Raw genomic sequence first — 22,889 nt, forward strand, 5'->3', positions numbered from 1 at the left:
TCCAACAAAAACCTCTTTTTATTAAAGGAAAATATAGAAGATTCACTCTTCTGACCTTTTTTTGACTAAACTTTCTTTATTCGTCAAGTTGACCTAATGTGAAAAAACTGGAAAATTCAGCAAATTGCTTAGCCTGATTTCCATAAATGTTGTCTAAGGAAAGGCAGCTCATTTGCATGCTGATCTTGTTTTTCATTCTGCTCTGTTGCTACAGAATCCGGAATAATACCACTGGCTGCATGTTCTTTGTCCTGTTGAAGTCCAAACCACTGCCTTTCTTGAGGATCGTCAGATCTAACTAGGGTTAAAGCATTATTTCAATGATATACAGCTTTGTGTATTCAAAAGTTGTAGTGCAAATGGAAATGCTTGTTCTTTATTAATTATGCCAGCACTTGGGAAAGGGGTGGTGGGAAAGATTTGCACTGCTGCTCATCTCACAAGAGATTCAGATGACTTCTCTGGATAAATTGTTACCCAGAATGACCGTATTACGTGGCAGTAATAGGGAATGTTTTTGCATTCAAAGCAGAATACAGGACAACATGATTAATTGTGTTGATAGAGTGGCATAATACTCATCATAAACTAATGACTCCCGTGGACACCAGGGAGCACATTAATTAGGGGAATGATGAGTCTTTGTAAAATCAGATGCAAAAAGCAAACAACTTTTTCTCTTATATTAAAAAATTAAGGCAGTGCAATAGACCTTAATGCATTTGTGTTGCGTATCCTGTGCAATCTCTCTATGTTATGCTTGTATATGGAGATTTGAATAGCAGGCTCTGTTTTCACAACTTTCTGCCAAACCGTAACCATGTCAACTGGCAGTAAGGATATTTGGCCCTCAGTACCCTGATGTATTGTAAACCTGTTATTTTCTTACAAATAGATTTCTCGCCATACAAATTAGATTAGAATCTGATCCTGGTTTTGAACAGCAAGTTTCAAATGAGAAGGTCATTTTATCTTATTTGTTAGGGAATAAAAGAGCCCAGAGTGTTTTATGTTACAATTGTATGTAGCGTGGAACAGCAAAACCCCAGTAGGTTTTGGAGTTTTCTGTAGAAAAGCCATAACCATCCTGGTCCCTGGAAAACACTAAATCCATTTAAAATTTGAGAATTGTACATTATTCTTGTGTTAGTAATTAAGTTAAAAAAACAGTTGAATGTTTACCTCAGAAGCAGATCATCAGTAGAGAAAGCAAACAGTTAATCTTATGGGTTTTTTTTTTTTTTTAATTCTCAATGGTAAATAAAAGCTTATTTCCGATATTAAGTTGCAGCTCGATTGCTGTGACAGCAGTGGTTATTTTTGTGGTTTTGGAACATGAAATGGAAAGAAAAAGTGTTAAAATGTAGAAGAGACAGAACTCCTGGTGGTACACTTGGTATCAGAAGTGGTGGATCATGAAAGGATAGTCGGGGCCGGGAGGTCACGCATAAAATAACAGGTCCCGGTGTTATGGTTGTTGTCTCAGGCTGCTGTGTCTCCTGTATCTTCCACTTTCACTGGCCATCGCTGTAAGGTCAGGCTTGCTCTCCAGCACTGGCTGGGTAACCAGTGGTTTGCTACAGCCTGTCAGTTAGCTGCCTTTCTGTGGTGTCAAGATGTTGCCCGTGGTTTGGTCTGGATAATCACTCTTGAATGCTAAGGGACAGTGTTTCGAAGTGAAACCAGAAGACTGTTGAGTTCTCCCTTCCTCCCCTGCTTTCCTTTTCCATGTCTGTCCCTTGATTCGCCTTTGTAAGCTGCAAAACAAGGCAGATCTTTCTCCACCGTGTTGTTATATGGGAACTCCACTTTACTTTGTTTATAGCAGGTATCAAAACTCATTGCTTTGCGTTGCCTAATCCCACCTCATCAAAATGGGATTGATTGCTGCTTAGAAGTATCACTTGCCAGGTGATGCTTACAAATCACTTTATGGTGACATACCTGTGGGCAGTGACTGTTTCATCTTCTCCAAACCCACAGTTGTTTCACTACTGCGTTTTCCTTGTTTGTTGATTGATAGTCACATATTGTGAATTTCTGTATTGTGCATGTCAAAAATTGTATGGAAGAAGGATGATCTTTATAGTGTTTGTACAATGCATTAAAACACAGTGTCTGGATCCTTCCCTGAACTACCAAGTGCCCCTACCTTTTAAATGTCATTTAGATGATAGAAAACCCTAGCTGTTTTTAGCCTAACTGCTACCCTTGACAGAAGGTATAAATACTGCCCGTGGTTTGAGTACTCCAGTACACAGAACTTGTTCATAGCTGGCTCTTAAACACTGTAACAGCAGATGTGCTGGAATATCGTTAAAGAAGTGGATTGGAAAACCAGTGAAACAAAAAATCGTGAGTTACATAACATTCAATATAAAAGTGATCTCCCATGAAGCCCTCTGTTGCTGGACCTGATGCTACTTTGAAAATCAGCATAATCCATTTCTTAGCTCTGAATTGTACATTAAATGGGTCTGATAAATATTCTACCTTTCACTGGAAGTTTCAGGTTTTGTTAGCTGGTTTTAATATTAGTCTGTACAGTGCCTTAGCATTGCCTCATCTAAAATAAGAGACGATTAAGAATATACATTTAGAAGGATGTGGCTAATTTTCTTATATTCATAATGTTTCATGAGAGACTATTCCCTGGATTTGCTCAGAGGGGTTGCAAAGCTGAGGACCATATTTCTTAATTTAAACTGAGGATACAAGAATCCGTGTTTTTAATCCACGGGCTCCCTCTCCCGGTCTGGAAGGTGCTTGGCACCAGGAGTTTGATTAACACAGAAGCCAGCTGAAAGTTATTTTACAAATTGATTTAATCATGACATAATGTCAACAGTGCCTCCTAACTTCTTCTTCTATGTTTAATCAGAGAATTGTGCTCTCCCTAATAGCAATAATGAGATTAATACGGGTGTTGTGATGACTCAGGGTTGCAGGGCCAGGTTTATCTTATTCGAATGCTGATTAAGACGTATTTCACAAGGACTGAAAGCAATGTCCTACAAATAATATTTACAAATAAAATCAGTGAACTTGCGTATCCAAATAACCACATGAACATATACTGTCTAACTGAACTGATACTGTCATCGTTGTTTCTCTGACACCTTGGTGCTCTGCTTTCACCTTCTACTGGTCATGCTACATCTAAATTGGACTATTTGCTTATTGTATTTGATAGTGGAGAAAGATGATCTTTGCATTAATATTCTTAGATTAGAAACATGTTAGTATTGTAAGTTGCTTAACAAACTTGAGGCCCTAGAATCATAAAGCACACCTTGTAGGTAAGAATTGTATCTGTTTAAGAGGTCACTTACTTTTGCCTCAAGTTTTTAAGCAGTTTCTAAATTTTCTGAAAAAAATTTCTGGCATAGTCGAAGAGAAATGTTTTGTGTTTTAGCTTCCCAGTCTTGCTTCTAGGAATTTTTTTAAGCTTGAATTTATCAACATGGAAAATGTTTACATAGCTTAATAGTGCAACAAATATTCTAGAGTGGTCCTTCCTTTAATGCATATGTATATTGCAGCAGACACAATAAAAAAAAATCTCTTCAGCTCCAAATGATTGGGATTAGATGTCTTGTAGTCTGCCCTGAAGTGTCACAAACCTTTACATAATCGGACCAAAGATTTTCACACTAACTTTGTGCTTGTTTTGTGCTGGTGTAATTGACCACAGAATATCATAGTGACTCAAGATATGCAGGTCCAAAAGATTTATTTAGAAGTTCTGCAGTGCAGGTAGGGGCAGGGCTGGCAGGGGGTTTTGTACATTTATGACAATGCAAAACAAGCACCAGACTGGTGTGAAATGCTTTCCGTTTAGAATATCAGCCTTTTATTCCAGAGCCTGAGCTTACAACAATCATTGAAAACAGTCCCTAGCATTTTCATTCATGTTAGAAATTGAGTGTAAATTTGTAACAAGGAAGATCCCACTAGTGAAATATCAAATTCCACAACTCATTCAGAAATGCATTTGTAGAGCTGCTACTTTAGGTGTTCTTCTTGGCTCCACTTAAAGCAAGCATCGACAGTTATGTCTCATGAAGCAAAACCAGGTTTGGGAGTACTAATTATAGCAGTTCTCTCAACTTACTTATTATTTGTGCCAAAGACACGGGGGGTGAACTTTTCATGTGAGCAGAGGCTATAAGGTGCACCTGAGAAGTGTTAAATACTTTGCTGCTGAAAGTTGGTTTGACTTACACTACAAGAAGGAGGACAGTTGAAGCGACTAGAAACAAAGCATAATGCATGAGTCAATAAAGTCTGTATTTCCTAAAAATTTACTATTTTTATGTATACTACATCCACCTAAAATGACAACTATTCACTCTGCATTCTTGTTCATGCCATGCTCTTGGTCATCTGCTGCACCACCTGTGCATCTGTTCAGCTTATTTACATTTACAAGGATTGAAATTATTTCTGAGCTAAAATATCTAGCCTCTGTAAGACCAGCACTCCGAGATATGCAGGTAGCTTGACGCTTGTCAATGAAAAGTAACATGTATTGGTTAAATAGGCAACCTGACAGGAACGCAGCACTGTTACGTGCTTTACTGACTACACAGGTACCTTGAAACTGTGGTAATCATCTAACTTTTTGTACCCTCTTCCTCCCTCCCTTCCCCCCAGAATTAAGCCTATTTAGAATTTACATTGTAAGGTACATTGAGCTCTTTGGAGAAGTGGCTTTATGGAATGCTATGACTTGTTACGTCTTTTCCATTAAAGCAATGCATGTTTTTTTCCTCTTTTTGTGCACAGGTACTTGGAACACCAAACGAAGATACGTGGCCTGGAGTCCACTCTTTACCCCATTTCAAGCCAGGTAGGTCAAAGTACCACGTTCATCCAAATCCACTTCCTGGAAACACAGGACACAGATAATTACATCCCTGCCCACAAGCTTCAAAATGACCTGGCACGCAGTGCATGAACCATAATGCACTTTTTCTAGCTGCTTGCTGTTTGTTGTGCTCAGGGTGGGGGTTTTTATTTTGTTTAGTTTCTTTGCTTTCTTTTGCATTTTCTCCTGTTTATTACCATTATTACCCTGACCTGCTTGCATTCCTCAGCCACTGAGTATCTTACCTTTCAGGTTGCTGGTAGACTCATTCCTGATCAGTATTCCTTTTCCACAGACCACCCTGAACTTTGAGGAATACTAAAGGAAACTAAAGAGTAGAGAAAAGATTTTGTGAAAGCTAAAGTTACTACTAAGTCATCTGTTAGTACCTTTCTACAATTTTTTTAATGTGCATTGTACTTGAAGTTGTCATATTCTACCACCATTCTTGAAAAGCTGTTTCACCATATGATACCTTTGTGTAAGAGGGAGCAGTTTGTTCCCTAGAGAGTAGAAGTACATGGTCAGCTTCATCATGCTATATATGTATGTATGCGTATATATGTTATATATATAGTCTTGTGAACTTTTGAGGGGGGATCTTAGAAATACTGTTTTTTAAACATGTCAAGCAGGTGAATGAGTAGGAGACATGTTGGCTCTTGGGGGTGGTGAAATACTGGAACTGGGTGTCCAGAGAGGTTTGAGATCTCTATCCTGTTCGAAACCTGACCAGACAGGGCCTGAGCAGCCTGAACACATTGGTCCTGCTGTGAGTGGGTTTGGACTAGATGGTAAAGAGAAGGTTACTAGATGCTTTCAGATGAAGCACTTAATTGGCTCCCACTATATTTACTAGGATGAGTCTTCAGTTTATAACCATGTGACTAAAGTCTGGAAGTGAGTGACAGAATTGACCCAGGAATCTGATTTCAGATGGTTTTGTCCTTGCAGGCCTAAGGTCTCTCAGTAAACTCCTGGTTCTCCTTTACTGCAGATGATAGTCACTTCAGCTTTTGTCATAAACTGTGACAACCTGGCATCCTGTGTGATTTAAACCTAATTTCCAAGTCATCTTATGGGTCAGACATAAAGAAGATGATTCCCTTTTCATTCCAGCCTGTCTTATTTGTCAGATCTGCAGGATCATAGTGGCTTCTTTGCGGCAGTAAAGAGGCAGGAGATGGGGCAGAGGAGTTAAAAAGGACAAAGAGATGTAGGCAGTTCTCAAAATAAGAGAGAGAGAGAAACAAATATATTGTAGGCCTTACTCGGATAGTAACACAAAGCCTTGAGAAAAGGGAAGGCAGACAGCTTTCTTGCACATTGCTTTTCAGTCTCTGTCCTAGTGCTGTCTTATTGCTGCATAGTGAAATCACTCTCTAGTGCTCTCTAGTGAATTAGTAGAACTTTTTTAACAAGTACAGTTTTTCACTGAAATACTAAGAATACTACTGTGTTCTTCCCTAAATCAGTTTGTCATTAAGTTTACAAACTTTTGTGTTTCTCATTCTTGGGCCTGATTAAGAGGTGAGCATATACACAGAAACCTTACAGAAATATAGTGGTTTTTAACAGTCCGAAGACATTGTTTTTATTCAAGAAAAGTAAAGAGGAGGAGAAAATCTGGAGATGTCAGTGAATGCTCTTTGGGTTTGTTCTTGTTTTTATTCTTTGGTCTGATACAGAAGTGTTTTGAACAGTAGATGGCAGCCAAGAAATTTCCTGGTTTCATTTTTCTTTTGGCTTCCAAGTGTGTTAAGGCATGGGGGTTTATTACCACAGAAGAACATCAGGAAATAAATCCACAGTACGCAGTTCATTAAATTTAATTTTTATACAGGCATTGTGTTAGACTTGCTTTTATTTCCTCTGTCCCAGAATATGGATTTTTTCAGCTATGAATGCATAATATTTATACAAAAGCAGAATGGGGACAGGAGGAAAGATGCCCCCAAGATAGAAAATGGTCAATCAATATTTTCACCATTTCTGCATGGTGTGGTCTTTGTTCTCTCAGATCCTTTCCACATCTGTGAAGTGTGTAGATTTGCAAGTCAGAGTAATTAGTATTCTTGCTGGCAATTATTTAATCTTTCTAGGGCCTGTTAATGCAAAGTGCTGAGCTCCTTAATTCCCATACGCTGTGGAGGTCTGAGACTCCAAAGGAAAAAGCCATCTTCTGTACACATACTATGTTCTGCACTCCTTTTGTACCACCCCATATCCTTCATGGTCTTGGTAAAAGGATTTTTTTGTCTTACGGTTCCTTATTTGCTGCTTTTAGAAATTACAGCAATAGAAAGCATAATCTAACTGGACAACCAAAACTTGGCTTACATACCCCAAAAGTGAGTAATTGGACTTTATGCTGGTAAAGTGTGGAATGGTTAGAGCAGCAAAACACATCACCTCTGGGATCATACTGGGGTACCAGCATCTAAAGCATGCTCTGCACAAAGTGCTCTGACCTATGGGCTGGGCTGGAATCACACTATTTGCTCATGCTGTTAGGGTCGTTGGATCTGTTTGGTCATGGATATCAGGTTCTCTGTTGCTTCTTAAAAAAATGCTTTCCTTCATGCCATTCTTTGCACAAAAGTTTTCTGGCTATGGCAAGGCTGCATTGTCCCCTTCCACAGATGCTCAGCCAGCCATGCTCCCCTCCCTGATGGTCTGAAATTGTTGTTACAACCTAGAGAAAATTTCCTAAGTGCATGGGACTGAAAGACCCTTCTTTCCTGACTGACTTCTTTGGAGCAAAAGTGGAGGTTAATGCTTTAATAATACATTTAAGATGACTTAATCTTTTCCTTTCCTTAGCAGAAGAATGCAGGAGGGAACCTGAAATGTCTTGCCAAATCTGAAACAATTCCATTGTTCTTTAAGATTTTTGAAGTTACTTCATTTAAGTATAGATGATAGGGGGTTAAGTAACTCTAGTGCTTTGCGTGTCTTTGTGAGTTTTAAGACTGATAGCTGCAAACAGTATGTGTGATAAATTGAGAAGTGCAGAGAGCACTGGTGATGAGGATATCAACATCCACTCAGGCAAGGCTTTGATGCAGTAAACTGAGTTGTGTAAGCATAAAACAATGGGATTTGAACAGAAAGTATCAGTAACAAATAGTTACTGTAGTTAAAAAAATGCTGGGCACAGCATTAAATGCCGGTGGAGTTGGGAAGACTGTTGAGAGTAGAAACAAAATTTCACTGTATTTCTTGTTTGCATACAGACTTAAATAACTAATTTTCATGCTGTGATTTGCTAGGGCACAGTCCTGGGCTGCAGAGTGCTAATCACAGTTTACCAGAAAAAACATGTCTGAAAAACATGGCATTAGTCTCTTCTAGAGTGACCAAGGGTCTGATTATTATGGAAAGCAGCCAGTGCATAAACAACGATGATCTCTGACATCTTAATATGCGGGAGCATTTCTGAGGCTGAATAAGAAATGTGTTCCTAAGGCTAGCTGTGGGTGGCTTTACATCATCTAAACCCCTAACCTCAGTGATTTTAATAGCCTGTAATTGTGAAAATAAAATGGTCATAATTTGTTTTGCCATTTAAAAAGTCAGAAACCAACTTGTATTTTATCTGCCTGCTTTGAGATCTTTGATTACTTTCCATCTTACAAATACTCTAAATAATATGGGAGATATTTAAAGCTAGAAGTTGACCTGGTCTTTGAGCTTTCTCTGTGCCTCAGCATTGGGTCCTCTCAGTTTGTGTTTGCAGATGTATATACATGTGTGTACACAGACACATGTGTCCTGCTTAGTAAATTGCTTAAAGATGATCTAAATAATCAATTTGAAAATCCTGAAATACTTCAGAAGTACTTCAGTAACTTCAGGTTACCTTTGTAAGGCATTTTGAAGCTGTTATGATTGTCATAATCTTGAGTGGGTCTTCCTGTACCCATGTATCACCAAAGAAACCCAGCCATTCAGAATCACTGCGAAAGTAAATTATCTGCCCTCAAATAAGAAGGCAGTTTGAGGAAATTATGACAAGTTGTTAGTTGTTGTTTCAATAAAATCTTGAGGTTTCATCCACCCTGGAAGCTTCATGTTACAGGTCATTGAACAGAGACACTGTAAATGATGAACATGAACCTCTGACACATGACTTGGAGAACATGTTTTCACTATTTATTCTTTTGTTACAATACTTTAAGAAATATGTAGATTTGCTGCACTAAAACAGATCCAACAGATAGTATTACTGGACTAATGTCTCCAGGAACAAAATGAAAGTAGGCATCTACTGTCTCATCTGCATTAGTGGAGGTGGAGCAGTATTCCAAAACAAGCTGCTTCCTTGCCAGACTCATGTCTGAGTCTTCCTGATTTTTGTGTATTATTCTCTCCATCGTCATTAAATCTCCCATTTTTCTTAGTCTGGAGTCTTATCTTCCTTTCTCTTCCAGCCATTTTGTCTGGATACAGAGTCCTGTCCAAATAATTGAGCAAGATAAGCCTGTTGTATCAACATCTACACTTCAGTCAAGTTTTCATTCTTTCTAAATTCTTAATTAGTGTTTGGGACTATCGCTGTGTAACCTCCATCCTGGGAAGTTAAATAGAGATTTATCAGAAGGTACTGTCAGCGAGCAGAGTGGGAGAAGGTAAGATTTGGTCACAACAGAAGATAAATGAAGTGATGGTGGTCATGAAGAGATGGTAACGGTCGAAGAGAAGTAGTAACTTGTTAGGAAGGTGGTGAAAACGTGAGAATGCTTTGTGATGTTCATTGTGCCTCAGTTTCCTTACAATACTGTTTCTATGTGAAAGAAAGTTAAATATGTAATCTTCAGCTGATGATGTGGGAGCCTGAACCTTGCTATGTTCACAAGATGATCAGATATACTCTAAAGTAATATACATGAAAAGGTGCCTTTTTGAGACAATGGAAGCATCTACTGAGCACTGGTTTTTAAAAAAGAATCCCTAAAGTCAGGATGAAAAGAGTTAAGAGAAGGATATTCTCCTTAAGGAGAAAGCAGAAGACAGAAAGAAACCAGAGAGAGAAAGCAGCGTTCATAGGAAATGCTGCATAAGACGGAGTCTGCCAGAGATTGACAGATACTTCATGGATTTATTAAAAATTCCCGAGTCTGTGACTGACAAAACCACTGCAGAGATGGTGTTCTGACTCAGGAATTCTGCTTTGCTTCCCAGGTGATCAATAAATACAGATTTGGTTTAGAAATACGATCTGCCTACCTGCATCTTAACAGCTGATCGATAGCCAAGTTTCTGCAAAGGATTAAGTCTTCATTTAGAGTAAGGCTGGACTGAGAGAATAAACTCCTTTGGCACAAAGCTGTGGAAATACTGTATGTGAGGACACATGGCTTTTCAAACTTTCATAACAGTTTTTCTTACAGAGTTTCACCAAAGCCTGTCAACAATTTGTTACACACTGAATCAATATCTCATTTGTTTACATCCACAGTGATGCCAGCGAATGTTCCCAGGCGATGTGGGAGTCTCTGCTGTTAAACTGTTAGAGCAGCCTCTGGCATGTCTTTAGCTCATGGCAACTAGCACTTCCAAATAATTAATTCCTGGGCATGGTTTGGGAGTTAGTGTGGGCTGGGGACTGCTCCCAGTAAGAAGTATGCCTTGCATCTATATTGGAGGGTGGAGGTGGAAGGGTGCTGCAGTAGTACGGACACAGGACAGTGATGGTGTCTCAGTGAGACAACAGTCCCAAGCACATTTAACTTACTGGTATAGATACAGTCTTCAGGAATTTGAGTACCTGAAGAAAGGAGACAGAGGGATCTGTAAAAGAGAATTAATTTCAAATTTCACCCCCTCTTCTTTAGTTTTGGCAAAAACATAATATTTGGTGTTTCCTCAAGTCTCTGCTATCCACAACTCAAGGGACCAGAGTTGTCAGTGTTTTCACCATTCTTTAAACAAAATTGCCTAAAACTGAAAAGTTAAAGTAACTATTGTATATGCAAGGGAGCTACTGTGGGCACTGCTAAAAGGTGGAGACATTTACTATAAAAGCCCAGTGCTTTAGACAATGCTGACTATTAGAATTACATTTTCTATTCATGCTCAGTAGAGAATGTAGAAAACAGCATCTATCCTTCCTCTTTACACAGCCTGTGCTCTGCTAAAGCAGGTGCTTTTGGGAGGGAGGAGAGGGGATGGAGGGCAGGGAATTGAAGTAATTTTTCTCAAGACGTTTGGCTTACAAAAGCAAAGTCTACCTAATGATTATGATAAAACTCCAGTTGTGATTGGACTTCAGTAAAAACTAATTACACATTAGGGCTGCAAATAATGCTTGAAAATTTTGCTTGTCAGCATGGATGCTTGTCTTTATATCTTTAGCTAGCATAATTTAAATATTTTTAGGATTGAATCTTTAATAAAAATAGCATGACTCTTACATATCACAATACAGTGTTAGTCACTTTAGACTTTTAATTTAAATGTAAAGAAAACCCATTTAAAGAAATCATTCATTAGCATTTTCAAAGTATTAATTATGGTGATGTTCAAATATTTGCATTTAAGCTAATCACATTTGGTTTTAAATAGAGAAGAACATTAATCAAGGAATGCATATTAGCCAGCATGTTTTGATTAACAACATAAAAAAATTCCTTGAAGTCAAACTGCATTTTAAGTTCTTTGGTTTAGACTAGAAGCTGATTATCAATGGTGCTAAAAAGGAGCTAAAAAATCAAAATGTAGTCTGCTTCTAACTCTTTATGTAGCTTTTCTTGCTTATTCTAGGTCTTTTCAAGGCAACTGTGGCAAAGGTATAATAGTTCATGTGTTTTTCTGACTGATAAAAGAGAAAAAACCCTCATCTTGTTTTATGTTACTTAAAATGCAAGTGCTTATTTTTTCAATTCTCACAGCAGACCAGTAGTTCCTTCAGTGGTCTGCTAATAAGCTCACTAGTGAGTTCTGCTGAAATTCGCTTCTGTTTGAACCTGCCCTTGATGCAGGGCTGTCAGATGGGGCATGTTTATCAGGCAGATAACGATGTTTGCAGTGGAGAGCATGTAGGTATATATGTGGGCACACAAGTGAGTATGCATATATAACAATGTTGCTGTAGAGCAGTTGTCTAGAAGAAATAAGAAATACAAAGAAATAGAAATACTGTTAATTTCTATATAAGAAATAGAAATATTGTCATTTCTAAGATCACTTAATACAGCTGGGTGTAATCGGTGAGCTTTCTGGCACAGGCTTTTTTTTTCCCCCTAAGTCTTCAAGCTGAGGACAATTTGGGAGCAGTTGTTTTAAGAACATAATTTTTTTGATGCATCAGGTTTGTCAAATCAACCAGCTCAAGAAATTTACTCCCTCTCTTCCCTCTGGTTGCTCGCTTCTGCTTCCATTTTGCAGTTGTTACTCTAATAGCTTCGTGGATGCTACTGTTTGTGGGGCACAGTTGTAAAAACTTCCTTGGCACATGAGGCATTGAGTAAGCTGTGCTGCAAGGTCTGAAGCAAAGAGCAACTCCAGTCCATTTACTGCCGGAAGAATGTGAAACTGCACCACCCAGCATCTGAGTGGGTTGTGTTTAGTGCCCAGCAGAACAGTGAATCTTGGCTCTGAGGCTGGGCTTCTGAAGGTGTGGATGTAATATATTAGCCTACTCTTTTAAAATCTTAAGAGTAAATGGTATGCTACAGAAGATCTTGCTTTCCAGTAAGGAATATGAGTACTGTATGTTTGCTCTTACTTCTGCAGTCCTATGTAGGGATCTCTTTACACAGCATTTGATTATGAACACAACACTTAATCAAGATGTGGCTAACTTGGCCTTCTAAGAAGCAAATGGTAAGCACTTTTAGGTGCTGTGGGACTTAAAACCAAAAATCTCTTCCTTCTTTTGTTTCACATAAGCAAAAATCACTTTTGACTAGTGAAATAGCGCACCCATGTGAAAAGCCAGCTCTTTAACAGTGAGACATGGTTGCTAGTGAGGATGATGGTGACTGTATATTTGGGATAAAAACGCAGAGGATCAAATTTTGTTTCCCAAATTTGTTCCCAAAAGATTTGCAAATATTTAAGTGTTTGCATAAAGGAAATTAAAATCACACTTTTACTTTAAATTTCAGATGAGCTTACTGTGTCTGTCTTCCAGTGTTTTTATTCAAAATAAGCACATTTAATAATAATAATAATCTGAAAAGATTTGAACTCTAGTATATATGCTCACAATTTGAACTATAAAACCAATGGTTAGGAGAAGCATGGTCTGCAGTCACACAGCATATAAATAGAGTTTGAAATTAAGGACTCAGGACTAACATTTGCCTCTCTATAGGCAGGGTTTCGCCCTATCCATGCTTTCCCCCTAGTTCTTCCTCTCCCTGTCTGATAAATATGGTATATAAGGTACTTATTTAAAAAGAGGTTTAGAGTAGAGCAGCAGACTGAGTAAAGAAGGAAGATCCCTTTGAGAAATTTGTTCATTTTGCTTATGCATGTCCCTTATGACTGCATTTACATAACTGGTTCCAGTGTATCACTTTTTCAGTAAAAACTCATCTGGCGTAGCAATAGTTTTCCAGTTTCTTGCAGAACTGAAACAGATCTTTGGACATTAAGGCCTTAAGGCAATTTGGCCAAGTGATTGACTCTATGTTTTCCTCCCACAGTGAAAATAGCTTAAATTGATTAAAGTGAACCCCTGACAGTCCAGTCAAGAAAATATGTTCTATAGGATACTTCTCAACTGTTTTAAGTGGCTGTAGCTCTGTTGAAGTCAGTGTTGCTGTGCTAGTTTGAGCCAGCTCAGTATCTGACCAAAACCATACTGCCGAATGACAGATAAAATCAAAATCTGTCTTTCCCCGTTGCTTTTCAGCAATGCTTCAGGTCAGTTCAGTTCTCTTTCCACCTAGCACTTTTCTGTACCAAAATAGATTAATGTGCAAATCTGCACTTTATTAGCTGAACTCCCATGTGTATCTCAGGCTTGTTGTTATGCAGCACTGTCTAGCTGCATCTTATTTTTCACTCCTTTGTCATAAATGAATGGACAGTGTTATGGTTGGATTATTGACTTATAAAGTATAGAACGTCTTTATGGGTAAGTATCTGCTTACATGTGTGTTTTTAATTCACATTTGTAAACTGAAATTCAAGGGTGAACTCAGGTTCTGCTGAGGCCAGTGCAACTTGGCTATTGACCTTACTGGGGCTCAGGCTTTTCCTTTGCAGAGCAGAAGCTGAATTAGTGAACAACAGGTACAATTTGAATTGTAATGTTCCTCTCCCTTACAAGTTTGGGATGTATTCTCAATGCCAACACACTGCTTGAACTACTTACTACAGAACACGTACTTCAGTACGGAGTTTTTATTTGTGTTATTGGATATTAAAACATAATCACAGTCACTGACTCCAGTGCCATGTCACTGCTACTGAACCACGGCTGCGTCTAAGAATGATCCTGACTACTTTACCCATTTGATTTAAAGACCTGCCTCAGGGCATTGGCACATCTGTAGTAAATGCATTGCATGCAATGTATAATAGAGATAAAAAGAAGCTGGCACTTCTATAGTTTTAATCTGGATGCCTCTGGTGTGATATGTTACTGTGTTGTAGTATGTGCACACAGAAAACTGTAAGGAAATCTCTTCTTGCTGCCCTTGGTAAGAACGTACCCAGCAACTTCTTTTTTTCTGCTCTTTAACCCTTACATTCTGCACTCATTGCGGTATCAAGACTTAACAGAAAATAGAGAAAAAACCCTACCACAATGGTTTAAATTGCTTTTTCTTTTTATAGTATCCAAGCTGCTAAGTGCCTGGGATAACTGACTTTATCAGTAATCAGAAATTACTGTAGAGCTTCTAATTTAGAAAATCTAGGATAATGTCAGTAGTGTGGTATTCAATGTAAATGCTTCTCAAGTTCACACTAAGTAATATGGTAGCTTTTTCAACAATAAGACATATCAGAAATGAGTTCAAATATGTTAAGAAAAGTGCACAAAATTGGCAATAAAAGTGTTTTATTTGGGGAGATATATTTACAGAGCAATATATTTTCTGTTAGTAAAATGTACCACATGACCTATAATTTAAACAAATTAAGGTTTATAACACTGTATAACATAGTTCATAAAAATTCAACCTAATAATTTTAGTTTGTTGAGAACTGTGTAATGGTGGCACATCTGAGAGTGGCTGAGAGTCGTCTCTTTTCTTAGCTAAATATCTTCATTCATCTTATAGTGAAAATAACACAAGGAAGTCAAATAGGTGCTACTTTAATGATCATCTACAATAGTCAAATATTTTCCAAGTGCAGAAACTTTTTGTTGATAATACCAAAAAAAAAAAAAAAAAAAAAACCAAAACCCACCAAAAAACCTTACAAACTTTTGTTTCATATGTTCATCTACATCTAAAATCCTCTAACGGTATGATTATGCAGTTAGCATTTGGGGGTTTTGCTAAGAAAGTTCTTTGAGTAAATTTAGACACAATATTACATAAGTGATAGTTATAATTTATATTGGTGCTAAAACTAGTTATAGTCATGAAGTTTCCAGTTTCCAGTACACTATACCTAAGAAAGAGTGATTTCATTGCTTTAGCTGCATCAGTATAGTTAAAGCAACAACATTTGTAAATGTGAAGTGGCCCTCAGATGCAGTTTGCAGGTCTACCACTTACCAAAAATTTCTGATAGCAATGTCAATTGGAGTTGAATTTTCTGCGTAAAAATTTTAGTTAAAGAAAAAAAATAGGTATAAGAAACAAAATCATCCACATTGATGCTAGGATTTTGTATGTGCCATAGTTTTTGCATAGTTGTTGCATCTTTAGAACTGACTGCGTATGAAGTACATATGACAACTTTAGAACTGACAGAAGTGAAGTAAACAAATACAGGAATTTGAACACAACCCCTCCCAACATTGACAGTTGTTTTGCACAGTAAGATGCATGCATATGTGTATACATACATATCAAAAACACTGTTGTAACTGTACAGTGTGCCTATTAAATGTCATGTTCATGGGTCAAGAGGAAGCAAAATTAATTTTTGAGATTTTAGTAAGTTTAGGACTTCTTCACAGCAACTAATGCCATCACATGAGGGTAGTTGGTCAGGGCGAGTACCAGTCTACATGGTAGGATTTCAGTGCGTTGAGGCTTCATGGAAAATGTTGTTATATTCTCCAGCTGGATTGCATTTTTTAATTCCTGAGAGGCACTTAGCTCCTGTTCAAAAGACTAACAGACTACTGGGTCTTCACTTCTGCAGCAGATTTCATAGCATCTTCCTCTGCCAACTAGAGTCCTGTTGCAGAGCAAGCATCTTCTTGGATATAAGGAGAGAATGTACTTATATCTGAACTTAAGAACTTAATGTTTGAGTAAATAAGCTGTCATTGTACTTGTTACTTCTGCTCGTTATTTATAGGCGTTCTTTAGAAAATGAACTCTTATGTGACCATTGCATTTTGTGTGTCCCTGTGTGTCACATAGGGACACACTTACTCTTATGCCTCCTGAGAAGCATAAAAGCATGACAGTGTGATTGCAAAGAATTGTATTTGTGATGAAGAAAAAAAAATTTTAGATTTCAAGCTTCTTTTTTTTCCATAGCAGTCAAATACTACTTCAGAAATAATTGTAAAAATTTCCATTTGTGGTGATGCTGCAGTAAATAAGCTTTATGTCATGATGGCTTGGTTTGGTTTGGTTTGGTTTGGTTTGTTTGTTTTAAGAAGTTGGGGGGTTTGGGGGGTATTTTTGGTTTTGTTTGGGGGGGGGGGTGTCTCCCTCTTTGTATGGCAATTGCTGTTATGCTGGTTTTCTTTCCCTGTCTTGGGTCTTGAGCTGCAGTAGTTACATAGAAATGATGTAATGATGAAAATTGACAGTAGATAAATATATTTGAAAAAAAATATCCTGGTTTTAGCGTAAATAATTGAATGTGCCTCTTCTTTTTCTTACAGAACGGTTTACACAGTACAGCCCTAAAAATCTTAGACAAGCATGGAATAAGTAAGTCTTTTTTTTTGTTTTTAATTACTCTTTTGACTCTTCAAGGATATGATTCACGCCAAGCTGAAGTTATCATAGTTAACTTAAAATGGCTTTATCCTTTTTAATTACAGTATGAATGTGGAGTTACTGAAGTATTATTCTTTCCTGCTTCTGCCAGTTTTGAATGTTTTTGAATTGCCAGTTACCTCTAAATAAGAAGAAACTGTATAGCTTAGTATTTTCTTCTTGGGGATATCAGTGGGCAAGTGTATTGAGCTCATTGATAGATGCTGTGTTACTGCTTTGGGTCATAAGTTTTGAATCTTGTTTTCTCTGTTCCACTATAACAATTAAGAGACTTTCAAATAACATGTTTCTAATCAACTTTTGAGTGTTGTTTCCACATAATCATCCCCTGTTGCCAGGTCCATCTGGTCATTGCTGTGAGCTGATGACCATACTGTTGTATATTTTAATTATCATGACTGAAAAAAGTCAATGTGAATTCACTGCCTTTGTTTTTTTTCCTTTTAATGTTTCCTGAATTTTGTCACATTTACATCAGATGGACACTGATTTAAAGGTATTGTGCCCAAAATCCAGAAAGGTTGCCTAGTAAGCCAGGAATGCCTAACCAATCATCTGTGTAAAGTTTCCTAGAAGATTCAGTACATGAAGAATCTTTGTAGAGAGGATATTTGGGCAGCACTGTATTGAGTGATTAACATCTTTTGTATTTTGAAGAAAGCATACACAGTGTGAGTTGGATGACCAGGATAACAGCTATGTCAACAACTTGTCTTGCCAGAAAAATTGTCAGAATTTTTCTCCACTCTCTTTTGGCAAAAATTTTTTGCAAAAAGGCTAAGCCTTTGCTGCACCAGCATTGCTTTTTTCTTTCTGATACTCATTCCAGATTTTATTGTTGGTACCAACTGGCTGTCTTGTTGGTAGTTACCAGGGAGTTCAAGAGATAAATCAGCAGGAGACCGAAGCATCTCTTCCTCCAAGTTCACCACTGAAGTTGAAGATACGAAATGTTTTGGTGAAGGAACTTCCTTGTTATAAGGAAAAAAAGTTACCGATAGAGTAGAAGTCCAAATCCTTTTTCAGTATCCTAATTTATTAGCAATGGAGTGTGTCTACAGCTCTAAAATTCATAGCATGGTCACTTGCCCAAGATGTGATGAGATTTATACTCATTTCGCCATTCTATTATTTCTTGTCCATCTGCTCCTTCCCAAACCAATTTGGTCTGGTGTTTTGAACTGAAGCACAAAGGCGTTTTTCATTTAAAAGAAAACAAAACAACTTTTCAAATTGTGTTTAACGGAGGGAGGAGAAACCTCTTAATGTAATAGGATCGTAGTTAAAATTCAGTGTTAGTTGTTGGATGTGATACCATCAATGTTCATCTTTTGAGTCAGAACCTGTATTTCTGCAGTGCCAGGTGTCTTTCATGACCCTGTAGCTCACTCTGCATTACTTCTGGATCCTGCATGGTTAGGAGTAACTTTCTGATTCCTGCAATGAGACACATAAAACTGGCACTGAAGCCAGTGCAGGCCTTCACAAAGGTTAAGTGTCACCTACCTGAGTTTAATTGACTTTCAACAGTCTATAGAAAAGTTCCTGGCTTGTCCAGTTTAGACTGGGAGCCTAATTTGGTGGCTTTCGTGGAAGAGTCCATCTCCTGTTTACTCTGGAGGGAGCAACAGGAAGATTGGCTTCACTTGTAGTTGGCTTTTGTGAATATCTCAAACAGTTTTGCCAGTTCTTGTGATCCTTACAGGCATCTTGCAGTGTTTGACTCTACCTCAGTCTTACTGCTTGGAATAATGTAATTCCCTGAAAGTCATAGCTTTCATTTTAAAAAATAAGTCACTAGAATTGTCTATATTCTGTCCTTTAACAATGAACAAACTTGCGGCTTCATTTTTTCTTTGAAAGTCGTTAATGAAATCCAAAAGCCTGGAAGAAGCAATTATATTACAACATAGGCAATTAGATCTGGATTGGGAAAGGGGGACAAGGAAACTAATATTGATGTGAATGTGTTTGCTTGGGGGCATATATATGCGTAAGTAATGTGAATAGATACTGGTACGCCATTCCATCCATTCTGCAGGCATGGACTGAGTGTTTTTCTATATTTTAACAGCAGTTAGACCCAGCAGTATCTCCTATGTATGAATAAGTACAATAATAGATTTTAATTTAAAAAGTTCATATCTTATCTTTCCTTCAAGAACATTGCATGAAATGTCTGTTTTCGTAAAATACAAAAAAAATAAGAAAATCCAGTTTGCTTAGAACAAACCCTCAATCTCTGAGACTGCATAATTGACACAAGTTATGATCACATCACAGGCTGACTCAAATAAGACCAGAGTTTTTTAATTTCTAAGAAACCTCTTCAAAAATATTTATACATTTTCAATGCTCCGTGCATAAAGGATTGGCAATTTTTCAGTATAAATGAAGGGATTGAAAGACCGAAAGCAATGACAATACATAGAGTTGAGCGCTTCGTATGTGCGATCCTACTATAATAGGAAGTACTCAGTGGCTCAAAATTATGTATCATTTACATTCAAAATGTAAAGGATTTTCTCTTTTTCTAGTGTAAATCTTTATCTCTGTGCTGTATTAGAATGCTGTTGCTTGCACAGCTGTAGTTAAGGACGTATAAACATTTCTGTTATAGACATCATATTCTCAAGGGTTTATAATTCAGCTATAAAACTTAACACATGGGCAGACTGATTAATTCTAGAAATTTCTTTATTAGTATGTTTCAAAAAGCAGCAATCTCTAATCTTAAAAAAAAATTCCTTTTTAACTCTCTGATTTAATTTGTTGAAGACTGTTGGTGACACAAAAATGTCCCATTTGAAATAGAATTGTTTTAAGGGTATTTGGGATAAATGTGAGACCTAAGATGTGGAGAAAAACATACAGCCTTTTGTTTTTAAATATGTATTGGTTTTTTTACAGAGTTACTGCCTCTTGACATCTTAGTACCTTTGAAAGATACACCTTAAAGAACAACGTTTATGGTCTGGGAAGGATTTATGTGTGTGCTTAAACTTCTTTGAGGTTAAGTCCTGTTACTACACTTTATAGAGGAGGGATTGCGATACAAAGAAATTAAGGAATTTGTCACACAGAGACTGCCATAGAAACTGTAAACCAGAGCACGACATTGCACTTTTTGCTCCCAAATTGGAAGAGAACACCTTTAATTTTCTAAACACAATGAAGCTTTCACCATCTACTGTTCCATCTTTCATGCACAGTCTGGCCCTTTATCTTGTTTGTATATATGTTTTGAGGTCCTGGCATGGATGAGTGAGAATATGCGTTTAGAAGTCTTCAGAGAGGCTTACCTCAAAACATACATTATTATTCGATTTATGTAAGGAGAGGTTACTAGAAAGAAGACTAACACTCTTCCAACATCTAACACTCCTCCAATGTCTACAGAGCCAGCTTCATGTCTGTAAGGAAGAAAGAACAAGGGCAAAAAATTCCAACCCCAACCCCCCCAAAAGCAACAGATGGTAGGTTAGGGGCAAAATAACTGCACCTGACTGACTACACCAGCTTCCATGAGATGTGAATTTTAAATGCAGAACCAGGCAATGGAACAATGATGGACACAAGCCAGTGGCTCTTTAATTCCCAGTCTAACTGGAAATTAGCTAAAAGCATGGATTTAGCTAAAAGCGTAGAATGTAACAGCAATGACAAAGTGAAACCCAGCAGGCTCATTATATAAGAAGTCAGATCCCTAAAATTCTTAAAATAGAATTGGTCAGTATTAGAGGCTACTTTTGGGAAGTGTTTGAGGGAAATAATGTAACTATCACAGTGAATTAAGTTCTTTGGAGACTTTAATACTGAATTTCTTCACTGGTTGTCAAACTACCTAAAGATTATAAAGAGAATGTTTACTAGATAAGATGTGATTTATAAATTTTGTAGAAATGCTTATAATGTTAGGAAACAAAACTTGCATTGACAGTTGCTTCTATCTAGAATGAAGCTTCACCTACATTGCATGACCTAACATATTGTGGAATGTGATTATAAAATACTGGTCTAAAAAGAATTAAGATGTGGTAATCCGATCTTCCTACAGAGTTCATAATGAATTATTTCCACCTTTTTTCCTGAACTTTTCTGTTCAATTATCTCTAGAGGATAAGAACCAAGAACAACTCTGCCTTCAGAATGCAATGCAACCTCTTTCAATTTGCAAAAGCTTCTTCAGAATAATAAACTCTTACAGAAGAATAGCAAAAGAGAACTAATCATCCTTGTGTATATTTGGTAGGATATAAAAAGCTTTTTCAGATCCTTCTGTCATAATGGGTTGCGTTGTGAGAAATTAGGTTGGAAAGAAAAGGTGCAGTTGAAAACAAATTCTGCTCTGCATAAATAGGACTACTACTTCATAATTCCCCAACGTGGCAGTATGTATTATATAAATAACACTTTATTCTCACAGCTAGTCCCATTGCTGGGGATTTCTTCCTTTAACAAGATGGCCTCTGTACTTTGAGACCTCCCTTCCTGAGGCCATGTTGTTTAACAGTTGCATTCCAGGGTGGACTGGCCTATTTTGGGACTGTTACTCAGTGAAAACTTCCTGAAGAAAGCGAAGCGAGTGAATAGAGATGAGTCCATGTATTTTGAGTCTGTATTTCATTTCAAGCATTACAGAGACTATGGAATTGTTTAGAGCTGAGACTTGGGAGGGGTTTTTGGTTTGGTTTTTTTTTGTTTGGTTGTTTTTTGTTTTTAAGAAAATCTTTGCCTTAGTGAAGCTTTGACTAAAGACAAAACTCTCTTCTAGTTGTCACTTTTATCCCCTTCGCCTCCAGTCCCTTCATCAGCATTGCTCATTGTGATGTAGTCTGTAGTGCCACTGAAAGAATATTCAAGCTCTCAAGCACAGTAGGAACAAAAAGCTTTAGTGTTGTCATTGCTAAAACCTTTCTGATGGATAAAACTAAGCACTAAGGATTTAAAACGATACCTGTGCAAAAGGTGGATTATATGTGTACAACTGTGCAGTTCGAATACTTTGAGGTTGCACTGGGGCTGTCCCCTCACTTGCATTTGAGGAGCGATCAGGAATCATACTGGGGGGAGCAGGATGGAAACTGGAGACGAAACAAGCGGATTTTGTAGAAGTGTTTGTGATGTAGAGGCATATAAACCTGCCTCTGTCTCCTGATGATTTGCAGTGATACTGCTGTACTGTGAAAAACGTTTTTCATTTCCCATTTTATTTCCTATTTCCAATAAATACCCCTTTATCAGTCATTATCTTTTGCCTGAGGGACCTTGGGAATCTTATCAAGAGAAAACCTATGTTAACGTGCGATAGAAAGAAGAAGTCATTTACCAGACAGTAAATTTATTACACTACCTTTATAAAAAGCCAACTTCTCCCGTATCCGGTAGAAGCAGACTTTCCCCTCGCGTGCAGCAGCCGTGGGCTGTGAAGGTGCCTTCCCCGCGGGGGGAGGCGCGGGTGGGCGGCACCGGCGGCACCGGCAGCGGGAGCGGGAGCGGGAGCGGGAGCGGCACGGCAGGGCCGCCTGCGCTAGGGGGAGCGCTCGAGCCGCCAGAGCGGGCCCGCTGCGCTTGGGCGGGCACCGGCAGGGGCCGAGAATTTTTGTTCCAAATGTTTTCCTAACGCTGCTTTTTGTTTATTTCACTACTTAATGGGGTTTATTAAATTAATGTCTGGGTGGTGGAAGCTGCTTGTTTACACTTAAGTGCCTTTCTTGTGTCTACTACTGTACGTGGCACCCGCTTAGTACCGTTTTATACGTTTCTGGCACCGTGAAGGGGCTCAGCTGCGAAAGTGCGAAAGGCAACGTTCTCAGCCCAGCTCAGGAGCGGTTAGGGCTAAGCCGAAATGCACTGCGGGCTTTGTCAGCTTTATGGTGATGATTTATATGATGCTGATTGAAGCCAATGACTGAGAAAGATCT

General features: G+C 38.0%; 1 protein-coding gene across 1 annotated transcript in view; it reads left to right on the forward strand.

Annotated features, from left to right (window-relative positions):
• Nucleotides 1-22,889, forward strand: part of CDK14 (cyclin dependent kinase 14) — a 254,406-nt gene that overhangs the window by 146,459 nt on the left and 85,058 nt on the right. Inside the window, exons 10-11 of the mRNA XM_059818538.1 lie at nucleotides 4,789-4,852; nucleotides 16,848-16,896. Coding sequence (XP_059674521.1) covers nucleotides 4,789-4,852; nucleotides 16,848-16,896 — 113 coding nt within the window. The remainder of the gene's footprint in view (nucleotides 1-4,788; nucleotides 4,853-16,847; nucleotides 16,897-22,889) is intronic.

The sequence above is a fragment of the Gavia stellata genome, chromosome 6 (genome assembly GCF_030936135.1).
Source record: "Gavia stellata isolate bGavSte3 chromosome 6, bGavSte3.hap2, whole genome shotgun sequence".
Classification (NCBI taxonomy): Eukaryota; Metazoa; Chordata; class Aves; order Gaviiformes; family Gaviidae; genus Gavia; species Gavia stellata.